Source organism: Cariama cristata, unplaced genomic scaffold, assembly GCF_000690535.1.
Source record: "Cariama cristata isolate BGI_N322 unplaced genomic scaffold, ASM69053v1 scaffold22738, whole genome shotgun sequence".
Classification (NCBI taxonomy): Eukaryota; Metazoa; Chordata; class Aves; order Cariamiformes; family Cariamidae; genus Cariama; species Cariama cristata.
In genome coordinates, this window is record NW_009633243.1 from 1 (window position 1) to 19,389 (window position 19,389).

A 19,389-nucleotide genomic window follows, 5' to 3' on the forward strand; every position below is an offset into this window, starting at 1 on the left:
CGCCCCCAGCCCCCCATCCAGGTGTACGGGCTGGAAGGGCGCTATGCCACCGCGCTGTACTCTGCCGCCACCAAGCAGAAGAAGCTGGACCAGGTAGAGAAGGAGCTGAGCCGAGTGTGGGTAAGGTATTCTGCAGCCTGCCTTTGCCTAAGCTCGCATGGGGATTTGAGAGCGGTGGGGCTTGCCTGCTGCTGCTTGTTAGGAGGGAGGTGAACTCAGCTCTTGCAAACTGTGAGATTCCCAGTTACAGCTGGCCTGGCATGTGCGCTGTCTGCAGCGCGCTCCTAGTGTTAAGCTGCTTGGAAGTGTTGCAGGAGGAGCAGCAGCTCTAAAAGAAACATGCTGTAAATGAGCTACACCTGCAGCTGCCATCTCACTTCTCACTAGCTTCAGACCTCTTCATTCTTACTCAAGGAATGATGGCGTTGTCTGCTTTGGGTAGTCTACTTAGGCCTTGTAATGCCTGGAAAACTCCTGGCCTTTATCATGTTCTTTGTGTATCCTCTTAGACTCTCTTGAAGGACCCCAAGCTATCCAGTGTGGTTATGAACCCTCACATCAAGACCACAGTTAAACAAAAAGCTGTGAATGATGCTTTAGCAAAAGAGAAGATGTCCACTATTACTGTCAACCTGATGAGTGAGTAACTATTTGACTGCAGAGAAACATCTAAGGCTACTTTTATTACCGTTAGCTAATCCAGCCTGCTTCTAGTAGGTGCTTTAAACCCTTTCCATGCATCTGCCTCTTCCAGATTTGCTTGCTGAAAACGGGCGCTTGCGTTACACACCAGACATTGTTTCTGCATTTGGGAAGATCATGAGTGCATACCGAGGAGAAGTGCTGTGCACAGTTACCACTGCGCAGGTGAGTTAAGAACCTCTAGATCGAGCTTAATGGGTAGCAGTATAAAAGGCAAACTTCTTTAGCTTAGTTTTGCTCTTTGTAGTTTAAGTACTTGCTGTATGAATAGTGAGGAAATAATGTCACCTCTATAAAGATTAAAGTCTTTCTGTGAATAGTTTTTTGATATCCAATGATTATTGGATTAGATGATAATCCAATATATATATCCAATGATTATATGAATTAAACCTGTTCCTCCCATTTCAGCTTAACAGGTAACATCTTTTCTTCCTATGTGTGAACCCAGTGGCTGATAAAAGTCAGCTTGGTCTACAGGTACAACTGCCTCTCTTCTTATTTCTGTCATCAGGATCATACAGATGATGTCAGAACTAACAGATGAGCTAGAGCAAGGCAGGTACCTGATAGGACTGAGAATGCCTGTGGTGCTTGGTGCTGTGCTTCATGGGGAGCAGCTACCTGCTTCACCACCTGCAGTAATCGAGCCAAGTGGTTAACTCCAAAACTGTAGGAAGACTTTTTCAAAAGTAGCAGACAGGCAAGTCTGGCTGATGCTCAGGAAGGTGAGAGGGAAGATGGTGTCTCCGTGAGCTGTAAACGTGCTGGAGGCACGGTGGTTCTGGGACTTCAGTAACTTTTTTGTGCGTGGATCCGTGCCCAGGCCTGTTTAGGGCAGGAAGCTCAGTGTGTAATGTAAATCTATAGCCCTTGGGTACGGCTACAGTGAGCTGCCTCGCTGGGCTAAATAGGCCGATCCGCTTCAGATTAACTGGCTCCCTGTACGCACAGCTTGTCAGTCTAGTTGGTAGCCTTCGGTGTGGACTCACAAGCCTGTGCAAACCTTTCCACAAGTTTTCCTAAATATTTCATACGTAAAGTTACTTTCCTGCTGCTTTTTTCTTGTTATTTCTTTTGGCTCTCAAACTGTTAGCTATTAAATAGAAATTATTTAAATTGCCAGTACAGAAAGCCACTGCTTTTTGGTGAAGTCCCTTTTGTTTCTGTCTTGATGGTATCCAAGTGACTTGTAGGGATCGCAAGGACAGATTCACAGTGTCTCCCGCAGGGATGCAGAGCTCCTCTGTGGAGATGGAGCCAGGAGCATTCTGCAAGCCTGTAGCAGGGCTGGGAGCTCCCTGCCAGTGTCCTCAGTCACTCCCCAGTCCTTTGTATGAAACCGTGTTTCTTCTCAGGCTGATGATCTCAATTGTCAGAAGCAGCAAAATTAATCTTTCCTTGTACAGCCTGAACACTGCTGTGAGGCAGATCTCAAAGTTTTCCATCAACTGCTTACTTTGGCAAATGTGGATTCCTGATGCTTGCCGTCTGAAGATGTCAGCATTGAACTTTTGCTGAGAATATGTGCTCAAATAATGCAATGTTTCATGAAATTAGGAGGGCACAAAGTGACTGCTGGTTTTTGTGCTGTCCTTTGGTTATTCCTGTTCGAGAAGGCTGCTTGCTCTGCCTTCCTGGTGGAAGTGTCTATCTTTAGAAGAATCTGAGTAGAAAATCTGGGTTGTCATCATATCATTTGAATATTTTCAAGTCCTTCATTTTCCTTGTCTTCTGTTGGTATGTTTCAGCCCTTGGATGATGCCAGCCTCACTGAGCTAAAAAGTGCTCTGAGTGGATTCTTGGCTAAGGGAGAAGTCTTGAAGCTGGAGACCAAGGTCTGGATTTTTGATTTGTAAATAGATTTCATCAAGTTCATGTTAAGCTGGACTTCTGTCTCTCTGATCTTAAAAAAAAAAAAAAATCACTTTATTGAATCCAGTTGCTGTATTACATATTTCTGTGCTTTCTTGTAGACCTGATGATGCTTTGATTACTCAAATCTTAACTTTGGAATATAGTGACTGGAAAGTAATCTTGTAAAAAAAGCTTTTAAAAGAGCCTTTTTTAATTTTTACACTAGTAAAAAAAGATACTAGGCTTACAAATTCTTGCTAATAGAATTTCTGTCAATGTTTCTTCTTTAGACTGATCCATCAATCCTTGGTGGCATGATTGTCAATATTGGGGAGAAGTACGTGGACATGTCAACAAGGTCAAAGATCCAGAAACTCACCAAAATCATGAGAGAGACTGTCTAGCAAACTGAGTCATTCATAGTGAAACCTGTCAGATGGAACCAATAAAATTGCTTCTTCTTGAATAGATGTTGTAAAGTATTTTGATTTACAAAACAGAGGGAGAAAGATGATGCAGTTGCCATGAGTTTCACTTAGTTCTCACTGAACGCTTCATGACACAGCTTGAAAATTGAGCTCGCCCTGAACCCAGGTGATGTTGCTCTGAAGGAAATGGAGAATAACGCTCTTGGAGCTGGTAAATGGGGTTCCTGCTGCTGAGGTTCTGTCAGTCTCTGGAGAAGGCTTTTGCTCAGGATACTGTCAGGATGGCACGGCGACAGTCCTTTTGCCGCACCTGTTGTTTCTGCGTGTGGAAGGTGTGAACACTGGAACCGTGACGGGTAGATGCTCTCAGAAGTATAAGAGTGGCTGGTAACGCAGTCATGTCGTCAGTGTGTTCTCAGCAGCAAACACTCTAACGGGCCCAGTTTACTTCCATGTCTGTATCGTTGGAGAGAGTTTTGTATATGCCTTAAACTAAAATTGCCCTCTAAAAGCTTGCTAGTGAGAGGCTAAGGTGTTTAACTAAAAACTACGTACGAAAATGTTTGCAGCAGGATGGGTTCATGACTAGCGAGCGCTGAGGTGGTGGGGTCATGACCAGCTGTAGGTGCTTCCCGGTTAACGTTTGGACACGGATTTCTAAGTGTCCAGTTTCTGTCTTGAAGTGCTGTGCCTCTGTTTTCTGTTTCGATAATCTTCACCAGGCCTGTGAAGGAGTGTAAACTGCCGGTGTCTCCTTGTTGGTCCTTGGTCAAGAACTGATGTTTGACTGAATTTTGGATGGATACCATTCTCATGGGGGTGGGATGTTGAACTGGTACCAGTAGCTCATTTCAGTAGCATTATTGAAACCTGTTAACAAGCCCCATTCTGGTTTGTTAGTGTTTGGGGTTTTTTTTGTTTTGTTCTGTTTTTTAGAATATTTTTAATAAAAAGAAGCAGTCCCTGCAGGCGAGAGACAATTTGGCCCTGTGCTTTCACTGGTACCTTCACGCTGGCGGTGCATTCCCCAGCAGGGCCAGCCCAGGGCTGCTGGGCTTTCCATCCCACCCGGAGGGGCTGCAGGAAAAGTAAAGGCTGTGCTCACGGGGCGCTCCATCGCGGGGCGGTGGGAGCAGCAGGGTAGGCTTGTGCCGGGCTCGAGGGGGAGCCCTGAAGCTTGAGGGGTCAGTGATGAGGGTGGCTGGTGCTTGGGCCCCTCAGGAGGCTCAGAGGCAGGGCCAGGAGGGTTGCTGGAAGCCTGCAGCCATGGGAGAAGGGCAGGCTGGGCGGGCAGCGGGTGGCCGAAAGGAGCCTCCTGCACCTTGCTTCCCACTCCCGGTGCCGCTCCACAGCAGCCGTGAGGTGCATCGAGCCGTACCTGAGGCAACGCAGCTTTCCAGAGCTCGGTGCTGTGCAGCGGAGGTGCTGGCCCCTGCCCAGCTGGATTAACATGGCCTGGACAAAGCAAGCCCAAAGAGCTGGTGAGCTTCTTGATGCATCCCATCTCAGCCACCACTACAGCAGCTGTGATTTACAAACCGGCGCTTGGGCTACGGTGCTGTCCGGTTGTGCCAACCCAGCCCCAAAATGGCCGTGGGGAAAAAAAAAAAAACACAACACATCCTCAAGGTGCAGGTGTTAGGGGCTAAGCCAGACAAAGGGATCCACTGCTTAATAGAATACTGAGGATATTGCCCTCTGGGCAGCTGGCCGAATTCAGTAATTATTAACAAAAATTAGGGGATTAACAGAAATTAGAGATCCACATGGAGCTTGCTATATTCTCAGGCAGCAGAGCCATGGGCGGTGGCTGACAAGCTGCATAAACGCTGCCGCTGGCGTGCCTGGCCACAAAGTGGGGCCTGTGTAAAGTCGTAATACGCACAAAGTAATGGCACCTGTTAAGCAAGTGCCTTTGGTTTTTGGTTTTTTTTTTTTTGGGGGGGGGGGCATGGGTGGTTTTTTAATCTTTTTTGATAATTTATTTTTGCTGTCTTTCTTACTGCCAATTTGGTCAACTCTCAATTTTCAAATCTGAAAAAAATGCAATCAATGCGTTACAGAGATGAAAAGTGGCACGTGTCAGACATTAACTGCTAGTAAGTTATTTCCCTTTGCTTATACCTACATAGTCCTTTTGTCAAAAATACTCATCTGAAGATTTGCTTAATGCATCTGACACCATAACGCTCTTCTTCAGTGCTTCTCAAGAATGTAACAGTACGCAGTTGAACTTTAAAAAAAAAACAACCTGGTTTAATTCTTGCATAATTTCACTTGCACAACTACAGTCTCATCTGTGTCAAACAAACTGCGCAGCCTAAAACCATACGGGCAGTTTCCACCTCAGTGACTGCAGTCTGGGAAGCGGCACAATTCCTCAAACAGGTGAACGCATTTTAAGGACTTTTGCTTAATTGGACCTTGTCTGTAAATAGAATTATTTAACCAAGTGCGGTTGAGGAAACAAGACATTCACAGCAACCAAAGTACAGCTGAAATTGTCTTATGAGAAACAGTGCGCTCTGATTCATAATTATTCATTATATCTATTATGAATGCTTTAAAAAAACAAAAGAAGCCAACTTCACAGTATGAACGTTTTACTGTAGAATAGTTAGAGATGATGTAAATGAACAATACAAATTAATTCCATTTTCTCTGAAAAAAAAAAAGTAACTTTTTCTCCTATTTGGCCAGATCTTATTTTATAATGCCTTTGTAATTTTGGGGATCATGTGAATACTACAGACAGTACAATCCTTCCTTTTTTAAGGGGGGGAAAAAAAACCAAAACCAAAGAAACTAATTGATACCATTTGTTTGGCAGCAAAAAGTGCACTAAAAAGTAACACCACCATCAGCAGGGAGGGGAATTCCCCAATTCTAAGTATTAACATTGAAAAAAATACTACAGTTATCTTTTTTTTCCCAACACAAAGTAGAAAGTACCCATTACAGAGTCTGCAAAGGCTGCCGGAATCTAAATTCCTTTTCAGCAACTGGAGGCCTGGTCCAGGGTAATTCTGCACAAGCTGTGAAAAAAGCCAAAGCCTTGCGGGACAGCCCACCCCACGGCGGCTTTGGCTTTGCCTTTTTGCTGTGGGGCAGGGGTTGTCTTGGCATGGGGGGGTCGAGGGGGAAGCACGTACCCATGGCGGCAGCTTGCGATGGGTCTCGCCTAGGTGGAACGGATGCGTGTGGGGCAGGAGGGTTGGTGCAGGTCTCTCCGCACTGGTGTGACCTTTTGAGTCACCCCAAAAGCAGCTTGTCCTGGGGTGAGTGGTGGTGCAAACCCCGAAAGATGTGGTGAGATGGGGCAAGAGGGAGCGAGAGCGGGGGCAGCAAGTTGGTCCGGCACCCAACCTTCCCTCTTCCGCCTGGCGAGAATGGGTTACGCCACGAGACCCTTCCCATGGAGCAGCCACACAGCTGGGTGGGATTTCCCTTCCAATCCATCACCCGATGGACACACGGGGAGAAGCTGCTGCCTGGGGGGCTGACAGAGCTCTCGGAGGAAGCACCAGCTCCCTTCACTTCCACGACTCTTGAACATCCCAGAACCGACCGCTAAATCCAGGCTTAGTGACACTTTCGCAGCTTTACAAACAGCACAAGGAATTCACCTACGGTCGCAGCAGAGCCTTTGACAATTATATCAAGCAACTAGACTAGTTTAACGTCTTCTTACTGCAATTCTTTATTTTTTTAAATTAGGTCCTAAATATATCCTCTGATGTACAGAAAAATAATTTCCCAAGGACGGTCCTTATTTTAAAATATTTAAATGAACAAACAAAACTGGGTGCCTATAAATGCTTTTCTGTTAGATTTACTCAGTGTTTGACAACAACAACAACAACATAGCTATGTTTTATATTCTATATACACATCATCATATATATATATATAAAAAAAAAGCATGTATTTAACTATAGATACATCGATATGTATGTAGGACAAGAGTGTTGGGGCTAAACAAATGCCCGGATACGCGTGGAATGTATGTACAGAGCAAACCCCTCAAAGCTAAGGTGTGATTTGACCTGATTCCCAGTTTTTCTGTGGTTCAAGGATTTTGACTGCTGGATTTGAATAAACTGATAGATCACAGTGGCAAGCAGAGCAGTACGAAACTAGGCACCACTGTTGCAGTGGAAGTCTGGACTTGTCACATCTGAGTTTTAAAAAATGTATTTAATAATATTACAAAAACTGCATTATCCACGTTTCCCCCCCCCAACCCTACCGATGTAACAAAAAGTGAGTTCTTTCTTTTCAAAGGGTTAAAAAATTGTAAAATGAACATTTAAAAAGTTTCCTCATAAAAAAACTCATGTTGAGAAAACATGTAATAATTAAGTGCACCTATGTTCTGTAATTTATCAGTTATTTGGCTTAGTGTCAGCTCGGCGAGATGCTCTGTCTTTCAAGGTGCCCAAGTCAATTCACCAGCTGCGTGCAACCTCTCAGGACTTTACAAGCCAGCTTTCTACCAGCACTATACTCAGCGAGGTACTTGGTATTTCCAAGGCCAAGGTCAGCCTAGCGGGTTTTTATTTTACAGTGCTTCCAAATGCGTTGTGATCTGTAAGTATAAGAATTACAATTTGCCCAGTAAATACAATTCTGGTGAGTTTAGTGGCTAAAACCACTTTGGGGAAGATAAGGAAGAAAACAGATCCAGCTGCAAAGACTATAAACCACTTCTCGATTTTATCTTAATCTTGACTTTTTGTTTGACGCTTTATTCCAATCTTCCAGTCCTTACAGAGCTGGAACCATCTTCATAATGTAGGCTCTACATTATGAAAGCCCTTTAAATTCCTCCATGCGTCCCCAGCAAAGCACGCAGGCGCCCGGCTGGCTTTTCATACGTCTTTGCGTTCAATTTGGACACGAATTGAAGTTCAGCATCTGCTGAAGCGCTTTGCTGAGCCAGGGACTGCGGCAGAGATGGCAGCTGCCAGATGAGCTGTGAGGGAGAAGCCTGGAAAGGAGTCCCTAAACCAGCACCGTTTCACACGGGGGAGCTTTGGGAGCTGGGGTTAAAGGCAAGGGAAGAGCAATGCTTTCCAAAGGACTCGCTTAATGACAGGACAGAAGCACCAGTTTTTACTCACAGAAGAAAAACCTAGTGGGAGCACAACGAGCAAGGCGGTGAGATGTGTTTTCCAGTCACCCGCTGCATTCGTTCGTGCAACGCAGTTGTGTTTGGCTGTGACAGAGCCTGCAGGCTCGGCAGGTGGGGAAAATCAGGACCGGGATGGGACCTGGGCGATCTCAAACAAGGGCCTCAACCTGAACGGCAATGAACCGGAGGCTACGGGCTGGCAGCGTGGGCAGCGGGCGCTCACAGCCCGGCACTGCTGGGCAGGACAGCACAGACAGGTGCTCAGGCTGGAGCCCTGACCGTGGGGAGAGCTGAACCTGCCCCGGCCGTCGTGACTTCCAGCTCCATTAGACCAAGTGCAGAGGAAAATATGCTCAGGTGGTTTCCCTGAGAGACATCTCTGAAGGGCTGACTCCTGTCCACAGGGAGAAAATGCTCCTGAGGCGGGTCGACACAACGGGGCTGATTCTGACTGCGATCAGAGGAATGATGATAAGGTCCTAAATGGGGAGGGATACGGACGAAAGGACAGGCATCCACCCTGCCGCCGTATAATGACATTACTGGCTGATACCTCACACGACTTTAGGCTGGGGGAACAAGTCCTGTGAGAGACAGAAAACCGGCACATTGACGGTGGCGTGGCCGATTGCCCGTACGGAAAGGGCACGTACCCGTGTACCTCCTGGATGGTCGTGGGAGCCGCCTGGATGGCCCCAGGAGAGCAAAGAGCCTGACAGCAATGGTTACGAGCCTACGAAGTCCTTGTGAAAGCACCCTGAAACAAGACAGGGCCTGAGCACCTCAGGGGTGTATCTATCTCGGAAGGTCATTCCTGGAAAGAGGAGTATAAGGGCTGTTACAGACACCGAAAAGCACCGCTTCTATAAAAGAGGGCGTGCAAACTCCTGCACAAATACAGAGCTGCACTAAATCCAGTGTGGCTCTCCCAGGCTGAGGACAAACTCGTGGTTTGCTATTAATCACTGTTGTTGTGTTATGGATGCTTGGGGTCGTGGATAATTGAAGTTCTGCTGTGAGACTGTGGATCTGATTTTAAACTAACCATCGCTCCCCCCCAAAACAAGAAAGGAAAGAAGAAAAGATTCCTTTCCATGCTCTTTCAGTACCCTGTCCTGTCTGCAGCCACAACAACATTGACATTCTGCCCACTCCCAGCATCTTTCAAAAGTCATTTTAATAATGTCTAAAAGTGGTGGTGTGCCCTTCCAGTTTCTGACCCATTAACTTAGTCCTACTACAAGACTTAAAACCAAGGAAGCACGAGGGACAAACAAACACTATTCTCCTTGTTTAGATTAATGTACCTAAGGGAAAAACTGACATTTCCAGAATTACAGCTTGGAAACCAAACTACCAGTGCAACTTTTCCCATTGCATGTTTTCTCACAGCTGCAGATTTTGCTCTTTCTTCTCTCAGGGCTTTTTTTTCTCCCAGTTTCGCCAAAGCAAGACCACTGTTTCAATGAAGGCAGTGAATGCATTAAAAAGTCATAGTATTGTTTTTAGAAAGGCTTGATTGCCAGCCAAGGAGTTTGATGCTGAAGAATTACTTCTAAGCAAAATGTCTTCTCAAAAAAAAGTAGATCCTGCTAAAAGGTGTCAGTGAAATCCCATCTTAAGGGCCAGTCCCAGCGGCCCATGTACCAGTTTGATCTCACTGGTGCCTTATTTTAAGGATGAGTAAGAGAGAGACCTTGCACTCAGCTTCTCTACAAGGATGACTTTTTACCAAAGCAAACGCAGCCAGCCCCAGAACTCCACAATACGCAGCTTTACAACCTCTGTGTTTTAGTGGGGACGCTTATCTGCATGGCTCTGCTCTTTCAATCCAAAATGTGACTGAGTATTATCTGGGCTTCGACTTTTGTTGTGGTTGTTTTGCATGACATCAGCAAAAGTTTATACACATCTTGAGGGGGCTGGAAAGGGACCTGTGAGCTAAGGTGTGCTATTTTATGAACATATTCAGAGATCAATAACCAGCATCTGAAAAATAGGGTAAGTATCGGTATTCAGTACCGGTAGCACAGACCAGCAGAGTTTGGCCTGACAGCCGGCACGTGGCACTCGTAAGAGGATGGCTCAACCTTCGTACCCTTTGGTAACGCCAGCTGACTTTCTAAATACACGAAGCGATACCTAACTACCGAGGTATTGCTGGATGCCTCTCCCCTCCCCAAGCTCTTCAGAACCCAAGTGGTATTTAAACAAGCCTAGGAGAGCTTGCAGTTTTCTCTCTGACAGCACTAGTAGGAATACAGCTCATGAATGAGGCTCGCTTTTTCCAGTAAAAGGCCTGAGGATCTACAGCATGAAGTCCTGGGTGAGCTGGAGGGCTATGCAGCTACAGTGGGCAGAAAAGCCGAAGCTATAGCCTGCGCAGCACGGAATTAACGCAAAGTGATGTGCAAGACCGTAGCATTCCTGAACAGGGAAAACCAGGCAGGAGTCAATGGGTTTCTAAGAACCTTTGGCTAACCACGGAGAAAAGCCGTTCTGTCTGGGATGCCAACGGTGCCGATGATACGCTACAGAGTACTGAGGGCGAGCGAGAAAACAGCGACATCCCGATGCACAGTCGGCTGGCTCTAAGGGTATATATATAGATTCTGTCCTCAACACACAGGGATTAAGACAAGCTTCCTCTTTAGGTTTAGACCAATTATGAGGGATTCATTAGATATCTGTGAGCCGAACCCCAGCCCTTCATCATCATCATGTTTGTGTAACTCCTTTTGACATGAATGGGAGTTAAACATTGCTGTGCATGGAGGGTAAGTGGGAAATCACAAGTGACAGTGGTTGGGAAGGTGCTCAGTTCTGTTACAATTCCCCAAAACAGTGCACTCAGACATGCCCGTGAGAAGGGTCGCAATCCGAGAGGAGCCCCTGTGGCTATGGGTCCCCCACTTCCAACACCAGCTCAGTCTCAGAGGAAGGTGCAGCTCCTTGAGGCTCCCTTCAAAAAATCTGGCCAGGGTTTCTGCATCAAACCCAACATCTTGTTTGTCTTGTTTGTCTATTTAGCTGTTACTGTAATTCGTGCTGGTGAAATGATACCATAAAAAAGTGATGCTACCTTTTAAACACTGAAATGAACTTTCACCGTATTTAAAGCTACTGAGTAAAATTAGGACAGCGATAAAAGGTTAGACAATGACATTTAATGTTACTCCATTAATAGATTTTATCACTTTTTTTTATCCTACCACAACAATGTGTATTTTCATATACATTATATTTAATAAAATGTATTGATATGGAATTAGGAAAGCATGGGTTTAGTACTATTTACATATTTCAATTGAAACAATTTTCTTAACAACATCGAAAAATAGAAACTTAAAGTTCTCTTAATTGTGTTTTCAGCCAGTTAGTGGTAAACAAATGCATGCCTAGGAAGTTACACTCCCTCTAAAATGTGGTCAATTGAAAGTTTCTAACTAAAGTGTGTATCTCTGTTTTGTTTCAAAAAATACATAAGTATGTCTGTCATTTCTGATACAAAATTCTACACTATCTTCAATAAATAAATAATAAAGCGATTCTGAAAAGTATGAAATGTAAACTTTGTTGTCCCTCCAACATACATTTTTTTTTTTTTCCCATTGCTTGAAACATTACAGTGGTCTTTTAGGAAATTATAATACACAGACACTTCCCAGCACAGTTTACACTTATTACCATACTGTATCTACCTAGCCGTTATGAATATATCCTAATTTCCTAATGGAAATCAATAAGACTTGTAGTGCTAGAGAACACCGCCTATACAGGAAAGGTGGAAACCAGTACTGAAAGGACATGCAAGGAACACCAAAACCTAACAACAGGCTCCACGAGAACGTTCACATGCTAATGGAACAGGCTGACACCTCCCATTCAAAAAGAAAGTCCTTACAAAAATACCAGTGTATGCATGATAGGTCATGAACAAAATGAATCCAAGCAGAACAAAGAGGAATTTTACTCTTCGGGGTCTATTCTCTCTTGAGTCCAGATTCAGCCAAGCACCTACGTGTGTGCTTGAGGGAAACAAGATCTAAGTGCACGCTTCAAGCTGGGTGCTTTGCCAAACAGGGAAAGTTTGCTGGATGTGGGCCTTTATGTGTGTATTTGTAGAGTCAAATGGATCTATAAGCCCTGGCATTCCCCCAGATAACAAGGCTTTTACTTTGGGGTTACCCACTCTGCACCATCACAAGCATTCTGTTTCCGATCACACCCAGGATCGCTGCCACCGAACCTGCCATCACCGCGGCTTGCCGCAAACGCCTTTGGGAGCTACAGCACGCTGCTGCCCTGAATTCAGTAACCCCGTGTCAAACGCAGTTAGGCACGGTACAATTCCATAACCGGTCACCACTGATCGCTTCACAAACTAGACTCTGCAGGGTAGAAATTAGCTTCCTGAGCTAAAGCCGTGATTTATTTATTTTTTTTCTTCCCCGCTGCAGGTGACAGATCATCCATCTGCGGTCACGCAACCAAGCAGCAGTAGTGAAGGAGTATCGAAGCGGTACAGCGCAACATACAGCAGGGCTCTATGTTTAATCCCTCGCTTACTGTTTGAACATTTAAGAGTCCTATAGAAAACAGCAGCTTCCAAAGGTACTGAGTGGGCGGACTCTTCTGGAGTGCAATTCATACCTGTGCAGGAGGCCTGTACATAATTTATTTTCAGGGGCAACGCGAGTCATGAAGTGGTATGTTAATAGAATCTTCTCTGTTTATAGATATAGACTATTTATTTTCTAAGTCTTTTCAGTACCATCATGAAGATCTTCAAAGATCTTCTTACTGCGTAACTGCTCCTTCCGTTCACATTACATTTACACACCATTTTGCTGAGCAATAGGCACAGAATTCCTTAAGGGGGAAAACCCTGCAGAAAGCCTCCAAAACGTACCAACATTGCCGCCTTCGTGTACATTAAAGAGCAGGGTAACTGGAGCAAGCACAGCAACCTATGTGGTTTGCCAGCCTTTCAGACTGGAGCACAACGAACAACTAGGTTATTTCATAAACCCAGGAAACTAACGTCAAGTTCCACATAGAGAAATGGCAGGAGATCTCCTCACTAAATTGGGATTCATTTTTCAGTGAGAATTATCAAGGCACAAAGATGCTCCTGTTTGCTTTGATAACCCTCTTACGTGTGAAGGGCAAGCAGTAGTTTCATACCACACCGGTAAGGACTTTGTGACAGCTTCCGCAGACATCTATTGCAGTGAACTCAGACTGAAAGAAAACACTGGTCCCTTTCCTTCTAAGGCTCATCGAACAATTGCAGGTCTAGTCGGACGACTATCTCTCCTGTTGGGACTTCATGCAGAAGGAGACACTTTGTAACTGGTCCCTTTGAACCCTGATCCTTCTTAATGTCTGCCACACGGATCTCTGTTCTGCCCAAAAAGTCTGAAATGCAAAAAGACAGCACGCTAAGAAATGACACAACTGTTTTACGTTGCAATGAAATGCTAATTAGCAGAAGGAACTAAGCTTCCATCTACACACAGCAAAAGGAGAAAACAAGTCTCCAGCCCAACTATATTTTTGCAGCTGAAGAAGGCCAAAGGCTGCCAGTCTGCACAGAAGAGGATTTTAGCCAGACCGTATTAGACAGCAGCAGCATTACAAGTAAATGGTCCCATAAGCGGAAAAATCCACTATGTAACTCACAGCTGCCTTGCTTCAGTAGCTTATTTATTTTATGATATGTTAGAAAAACAGTCAAAGGCCGCTGCACAGTTCAAGCTGCGTGTGAAGCCCTCTGGAGATGACAGAGCCAAGCAGTGCATCACACCAGCGACGAGGTCAGTGGGCCAGCTGGTGCTGGCCACGTGAATGACAGTCCTATCCAAATACTTCCTGAGAGATTATGACTCCAAAATACACTCTTCAATGCTCTATACGTTTGTCCCAGGTTATGAAATAAGAATGGGTTAGGAATTCTGGGTTCATGTCTGCCACTGTTACTGCATGTTACAGGAACTTGAAGACATTTCTCTTCCTCCTGCATGAATCTATCCATTTGCAAACAGCATCCAGAGTTTTTTAAAGACTTAGCAGAATTGCAAACCATGCTTTTGTTGTTGTGAGGTTGCACAAGAAAGGAAACCCCCCAAAAAACAGAGCGAGCTTGATTCTTTTTATGCTGATATGAGCATAACTCCACTGGGAAGCAAGGGTGAGTAGGCTCCCAATATGAAAAGGGGGTCAGTATTGGGGTTGGAACTAGATGATCTCTAAAGGTCCCTTCCAACCCAAACCATTCTCTGGTTCTATGATTTACCTCAGCAGGCCTGCCCCTCTTCAAAATGGGAGATTTGAAAATATCCTTGGAAGGGCGGCAGCCCAGTACGTACCATCTGGGGAGAACTGGTCCCTCTCGAACACCGTAATGCAGAGCACGTCCTGCTCGAGGTCTTTGATAAAGAACTGGCAGTTGGAGTTCCACTTTGGGTTGAGGGTGTCCTGTATCGTCTTGGTAATGTGGCACTGAGAGCCCATTGTCACCTCACAGTAGGGGTTACTCTTTCCTGGGAAGATGGAAACAAACAGAAAAGAGTAATCGCATTTTTAGGTGTGTGATCCTAAATATCCTTTCACTCCCACAACCAACGGACGGAGCAAAGACTGGGGCCTCACTGCCATTATAGTGAACAGGGACACAGGTCTGCAAGGTGCTCAGCACCTTCCACTCTTCATTTCAGAACTTTGTGGCTTATGATCTCTTATGATACGGCTTATGTGGTGGAAACTAAGTTTGTCTGAAACAAATGCTTAATGCAGGACAACTGCATGACTACTACTGAACTGCACAGCTACTACTGAACTGCACAAAATCACTTCTGTTTAAGTTCATTAAAACCATTTCATTTAACAAAACCATGATTTGGACAGAACCTTCTTCAAAGTTAGTGTGACAAACAGGAATGTCTCCTTCGTAGAGCATGTTACGGAAAACCCAAGGCACTTACCATGGGACCTGCAAGGTTTTAGTTCAATGCCTTCAACAATATTCACCATCAACCTCCCAATGCCTGTTGCTCTTTGCGAGCGAACTGTGCCGAAACAGAAGAGGAGAGACAAAAGTCAGTAATGTATTTTCCTGCCCGTGGCCTTTTCCACAAAAGATGAGACCCCCACATCCCATGCTGTACCTAAGTAGGCCTTTTCTCTCTTCTTCTTTTCAGTCTCTATGTAAAGTTCTGAAGCGGCTTTGATCTTCTGAACCCAGGCAGTCCTTCAGAATGAAAGGAAAAGAAAAGCTGCAAAATACCATTTCTGTTTTTCCTCCCTGGAGCACAGCAGACAAAAGTAAAGCTGTCCCTCCTTCCCAACCAAGGCTCTGGCCCCATCACAGGCTCTGCTGCGCTGAAGCTGTCTGCCTGCAAAAGATCTTACTGGAATTTATAGCACCTGCAGAAATTTAACCATCCTAGGCTAGCTGATCCCACCACACTAAGAAAGCTCAAGAGAACCTGGAATCAGCCTCTTGTCCCAGGCAACTCATGATGGTACAAGAGGGCACAGTCTGAAACTGCGCCAGGGGAAGTTCAGGCTAGAAATGAGGAGGCATTTCTTCACAGAAAGGGTCGTTGGGCATTGGGATGGGCTGCCCAGGGAGGTGGTGGAGTCACCATCCCTGGAGGGGTTTAAGAAAAGCCTGGACGTGGCACTTAGTGCCATGGTCTAGTTGACACGGTGGTGTTAGGGCAAAGGTTGGACTCGATGATCCCAGAGGTCTCTTCAAACCAAACTGATTCTGCGATTCTGTGATTCTGTAATTACAAGCAGGAGGGACTTGGTGAGAAACCAAAAAGTACAGATAACAGGTTTGCTTTCACCAAGCTTTTTGCTTTATTGTATTAAACTAACTGCTTGTAGCCAGTAGACATAAGGCAGCTATGTTGCAGAGGTGCCCACTTTTCTTGACCCCTGAGGTTTCATACCAAAATTCTTCTGAGCCTTGGGACACACAAAGCGTAACTCGGGGAGTACACGGATGATGAATGATCATGGTTCCCTACGGACTCTTCTCGGAAATCATTTCGTACTTAAGAGACTGAGTGGAAAGACTGACAGAGAGAAAAAGCATGGAAGAAAGGCTACCAAGAGACCTCAAGGGTTTAGAAGAATTGCTGTGACATACAAAGAAGCCTGAGAGCTGAGTCAAGGTCAATGGGAGAATCTAGAAGTTGTGGATCCATTTCTGATCCCAAAATGAAGAGCTGCTGCTCTACAGGGCAATGCAGCTACTCACACTGGCCTGGATTTGGGTCTGAACACTCACCTGTATTCTGCACAGAGAGCTGTTCAGGAAAACAAAACACTTAAGGACAATTCTGTCTTCCAGCTCAGCCCTAAATGGTAAACGGCAGCTTCAGAAGCAGACCAAGCCTTTGATCATAAAGGTCTTTTAAGATTAAATGGGCAAATTAATCACTCATTGATGCTGATGTTTTATTTCTATTGCTCTTTGTTAAAAGCAAGTCAATGATGAGAACCTGGAGGTATCTCACCTAAAATGCTGCATTTATTTAGTAAGCAATTCTGGCATAAAAGAAAATCAAAGGCATGAAAAATCCCATATAAGTAAAGGCGTGTAATTAGAGCACCCAAATCTGGATAGCAGTTCCTGGGGGTTCTCTCTATAGCAAAGGGAGAGAGGCAGGCACCTCACAGAGCATTCAGTATGGTCTGGCTCCTTCCACTGATGGTTCAACAGAGCGTGCCTAAGCGTCTCGCAGAAGTTCCTTGAGCTAGGTAGGATGAATGCCTGCAGGTTTTAGATGTTTCTGCCAACAGCGGTGAGTGCTCTGATGCAGAACAGATGATTATTGCTAATGTCTAATTTGTGTAACAGATTCCAAGTTGAAAAGGCTGTGGCAGGTTTCATCACCAAGGATCTAACCACGGTGCTCATTCATTCTGTGGCACAGAGGGCCAGACAGCATTCCAAAGGACAAATGGGATCCATAAAAGTATGATCTTTGCAAGAAAAACTATCTGTATAAATAATAATGAATAACACTGTCAAGCAGACAGGGAGCAGAGATGTTTTATACAGTTTTATGCATCAGAATTTTTACGGGCCACACATTTGCAAGCTGGCGTAACACAACGTCTATACTATAGGGGAGGAGGTTGCTGCACTTCCAGCTTTCATTTTAACAAAAGTTATCTTTCAAGACCTTACATTTGTGACAAGAAACCTTTTCAGTACACATCAGTGTAGTCCTGTCTCACTAAGCCTCCCAGAGATAAAAATCACCAGCTGAGGTTTTGAGGTTGCCATTCCTTTGACTGTTTCAGCCTGAACTCAACCAGATTAATCCTAACGGGGTTTAGTTTGGTAGCGTTTTGCTTCAAGTTCTCATTTTGACCTTTTCCTCAATCTCATTCAACATACAGCCATACAAATGCTTGCACTGGCACAAACAAAGAGATGTTAGCAGAAGATGACAGGATTGCCTCTTTTGGCTTCCTTATGCTAACACAAAATGTTGTGAAATATGGCCTATGTATCAGCCCTCCCAGCCATTTCACTGTCGGTCTTATCGGAATTCAGGAAACATCGTTATTTCTCCCTCCTTTTCATATATTGAGTATCACCGTATTCCCCAGCGGAAGGAATTCTCCAGTCTTGTAAGATAAAACTGCTTGGAGACTGCTATGCATGTGTATATCATATACACCATCATCTACATTTGCACCAGACTTTTCAAATTCAGTACTAACATGACCTATGCAGGTACTTACCTTTCATTAATGCTTTCAGCCCGGAGCGTATAGACTCTATCAATGTGGGAGATGTGGAAGATGGGCTCATCTCCAGAAGGGTCTGTGGGCAATTTTACTAGTACCTCATTGAGAAAAATGGGCTGTAAAACATTAGGCAAAGCTAGAGTTCTACCACACAATATCCAAACAGATGCATTCAACACAGAGCAATTTACAACAGATTTATCTTGTGCCTGAAGTATCTTTCCCCTTCTGCCTGCCTCCCGTCTTTCTTCAGATACGTCATTTTAAAAAATTTTCTTATTATCAAAGATATAGGTGCCTCCAGACCCTGGGAACACTTCTCCTGAAGTAAGCAAGCAGCCTCACGAAGCACAGCCATCTCTCCTTTCCCACCAAGCACACAAACACTCCTCTCCCCATCACTCCCTGATACACGGGACATCTTGTTGAAGAGGTTGTTTTAGCAAAACTTCAAAAGCATGTTTTCTTATCTTGCTAAAGCAAACAACCAGCTTTCTCACCATCAGTCCCTGGAATCCTCAGCATACGCCAAAGTTTTCAAACCTCTTCTATATAAAGGTTATTGCCCACATATCCAGTATGGGAGCTGCTGCCTGCTATAGGCACCGTTAGCGTATAACCGTCTCAGTCACCATATAAAAGTGGTACTTACAGTTTTGTACATTTTGTACTGCAGATTAGACTTGGGGCTGAAGACCTTGTCTGTGCCAGAAGAGCCAAGAGGTTTTATGATCTGAGTTAGGAGGAGGAAATCGTTGAACAGAAAGCCATACAGTTCCTTGTTACTCTTGGCTTTATAAAGTTTTCCACTGTGCAGAAACTTTCGTGGTCCCAAGCAGTTTGTAACAGAATTAAATACGAGTTGCTGCGAAAAGTAGAAGAAGAACAACAACGCACTGTATAAAGTAAAACAATCGAGGTTCCCCTGAAAGAGATCAAATACAGTTTTGAGTCCTGACATTGGTTTCAATTTGTGTCACAGGGATGACGAGCAATGTCTCTGCCTTGAGCATGATAAGCAGTGCAAGTCATAGAAAAACTACATGAAAATTAACTGTAGGGCAGCCCAACAGTTGCACGGGGCATGGCCTGGACAGTCAGAGAGAAGCCAAAAGCATTTGTGCCTCCTTTCGAGTTTCTCTGCCACACGCATGCATCTCTGTGAGTGGAACCGAGCTGATGACGACTTGTCCTGGATTAGCAGTAGCTATGCAAATGGCCTCTCCAAACACTGAGCTTTCTTAACGAGGCCTGGATTTCTGAACTGTGTTTGAATTTCACCCATTAAATCATACGAAAGGAATTCCAGATAGTCTGTCTTTGTGCACCCACGATATCTGGAGTTAGAGGGCAGCTGCTGACCACTGGCTGGAACTGGCGGAGTTTAAGACTCATCTGGAGGTTGCGACCAGAGGAGTAGAGGCTTGCCCCTTCCTAAAGTGTCGGTTTCAGGTTTATTTTCACTAGGTGATGGTACAGTTCTTGCCATCC

General features: G+C 44.9%; 2 protein-coding genes across 2 annotated transcripts in view; one reads left to right on the forward strand and one right to left on the reverse strand.

Annotated features, from left to right (window-relative positions):
* Positions 1–12: 12 nt before the first annotated feature.
* On the forward strand, positions 13–3,025 carry ATP5O (ATP synthase, H+ transporting, mitochondrial F1 complex, O subunit; the record flags this gene model as incomplete). Its single annotated transcript, XM_009706695.1, has 5 exons — positions 13–120; positions 510–639; positions 755–867; positions 2,454–2,540; positions 2,850–3,025. Coding segments are annotated over 5 exons (552 nt in total), but the record flags the coding sequence as incomplete, so codon positions are not given.
* Positions 3,026–12,855: 9,830 nt separating this feature from the next.
* Positions 12,856–19,389, reverse strand: part of ITSN1 (intersectin 1 (SH3 domain protein)) — a 47,552-nt gene continuing 41,018 nt past the window's right edge. Inside the window, exons 15-20 of the mRNA XM_009706696.1 lie at positions 18,551–18,763; positions 17,893–18,014; positions 15,291–15,373; positions 15,108–15,191; positions 14,493–14,666; positions 12,856–13,542 (exon numbers count right to left, since the gene is read on the reverse strand). Coding sequence (XP_009704998.1) covers positions 13,394–13,542; positions 14,493–14,666; positions 15,108–15,191; positions 15,291–15,373; positions 17,893–18,014; positions 18,551–18,763 — 825 coding nt within the window. The 3' untranslated portion in view covers positions 12,856–13,393. The remainder of the gene's footprint in view (positions 13,543–14,492; positions 14,667–15,107; positions 15,192–15,290; positions 15,374–17,892; positions 18,015–18,550; positions 18,764–19,389) is intronic.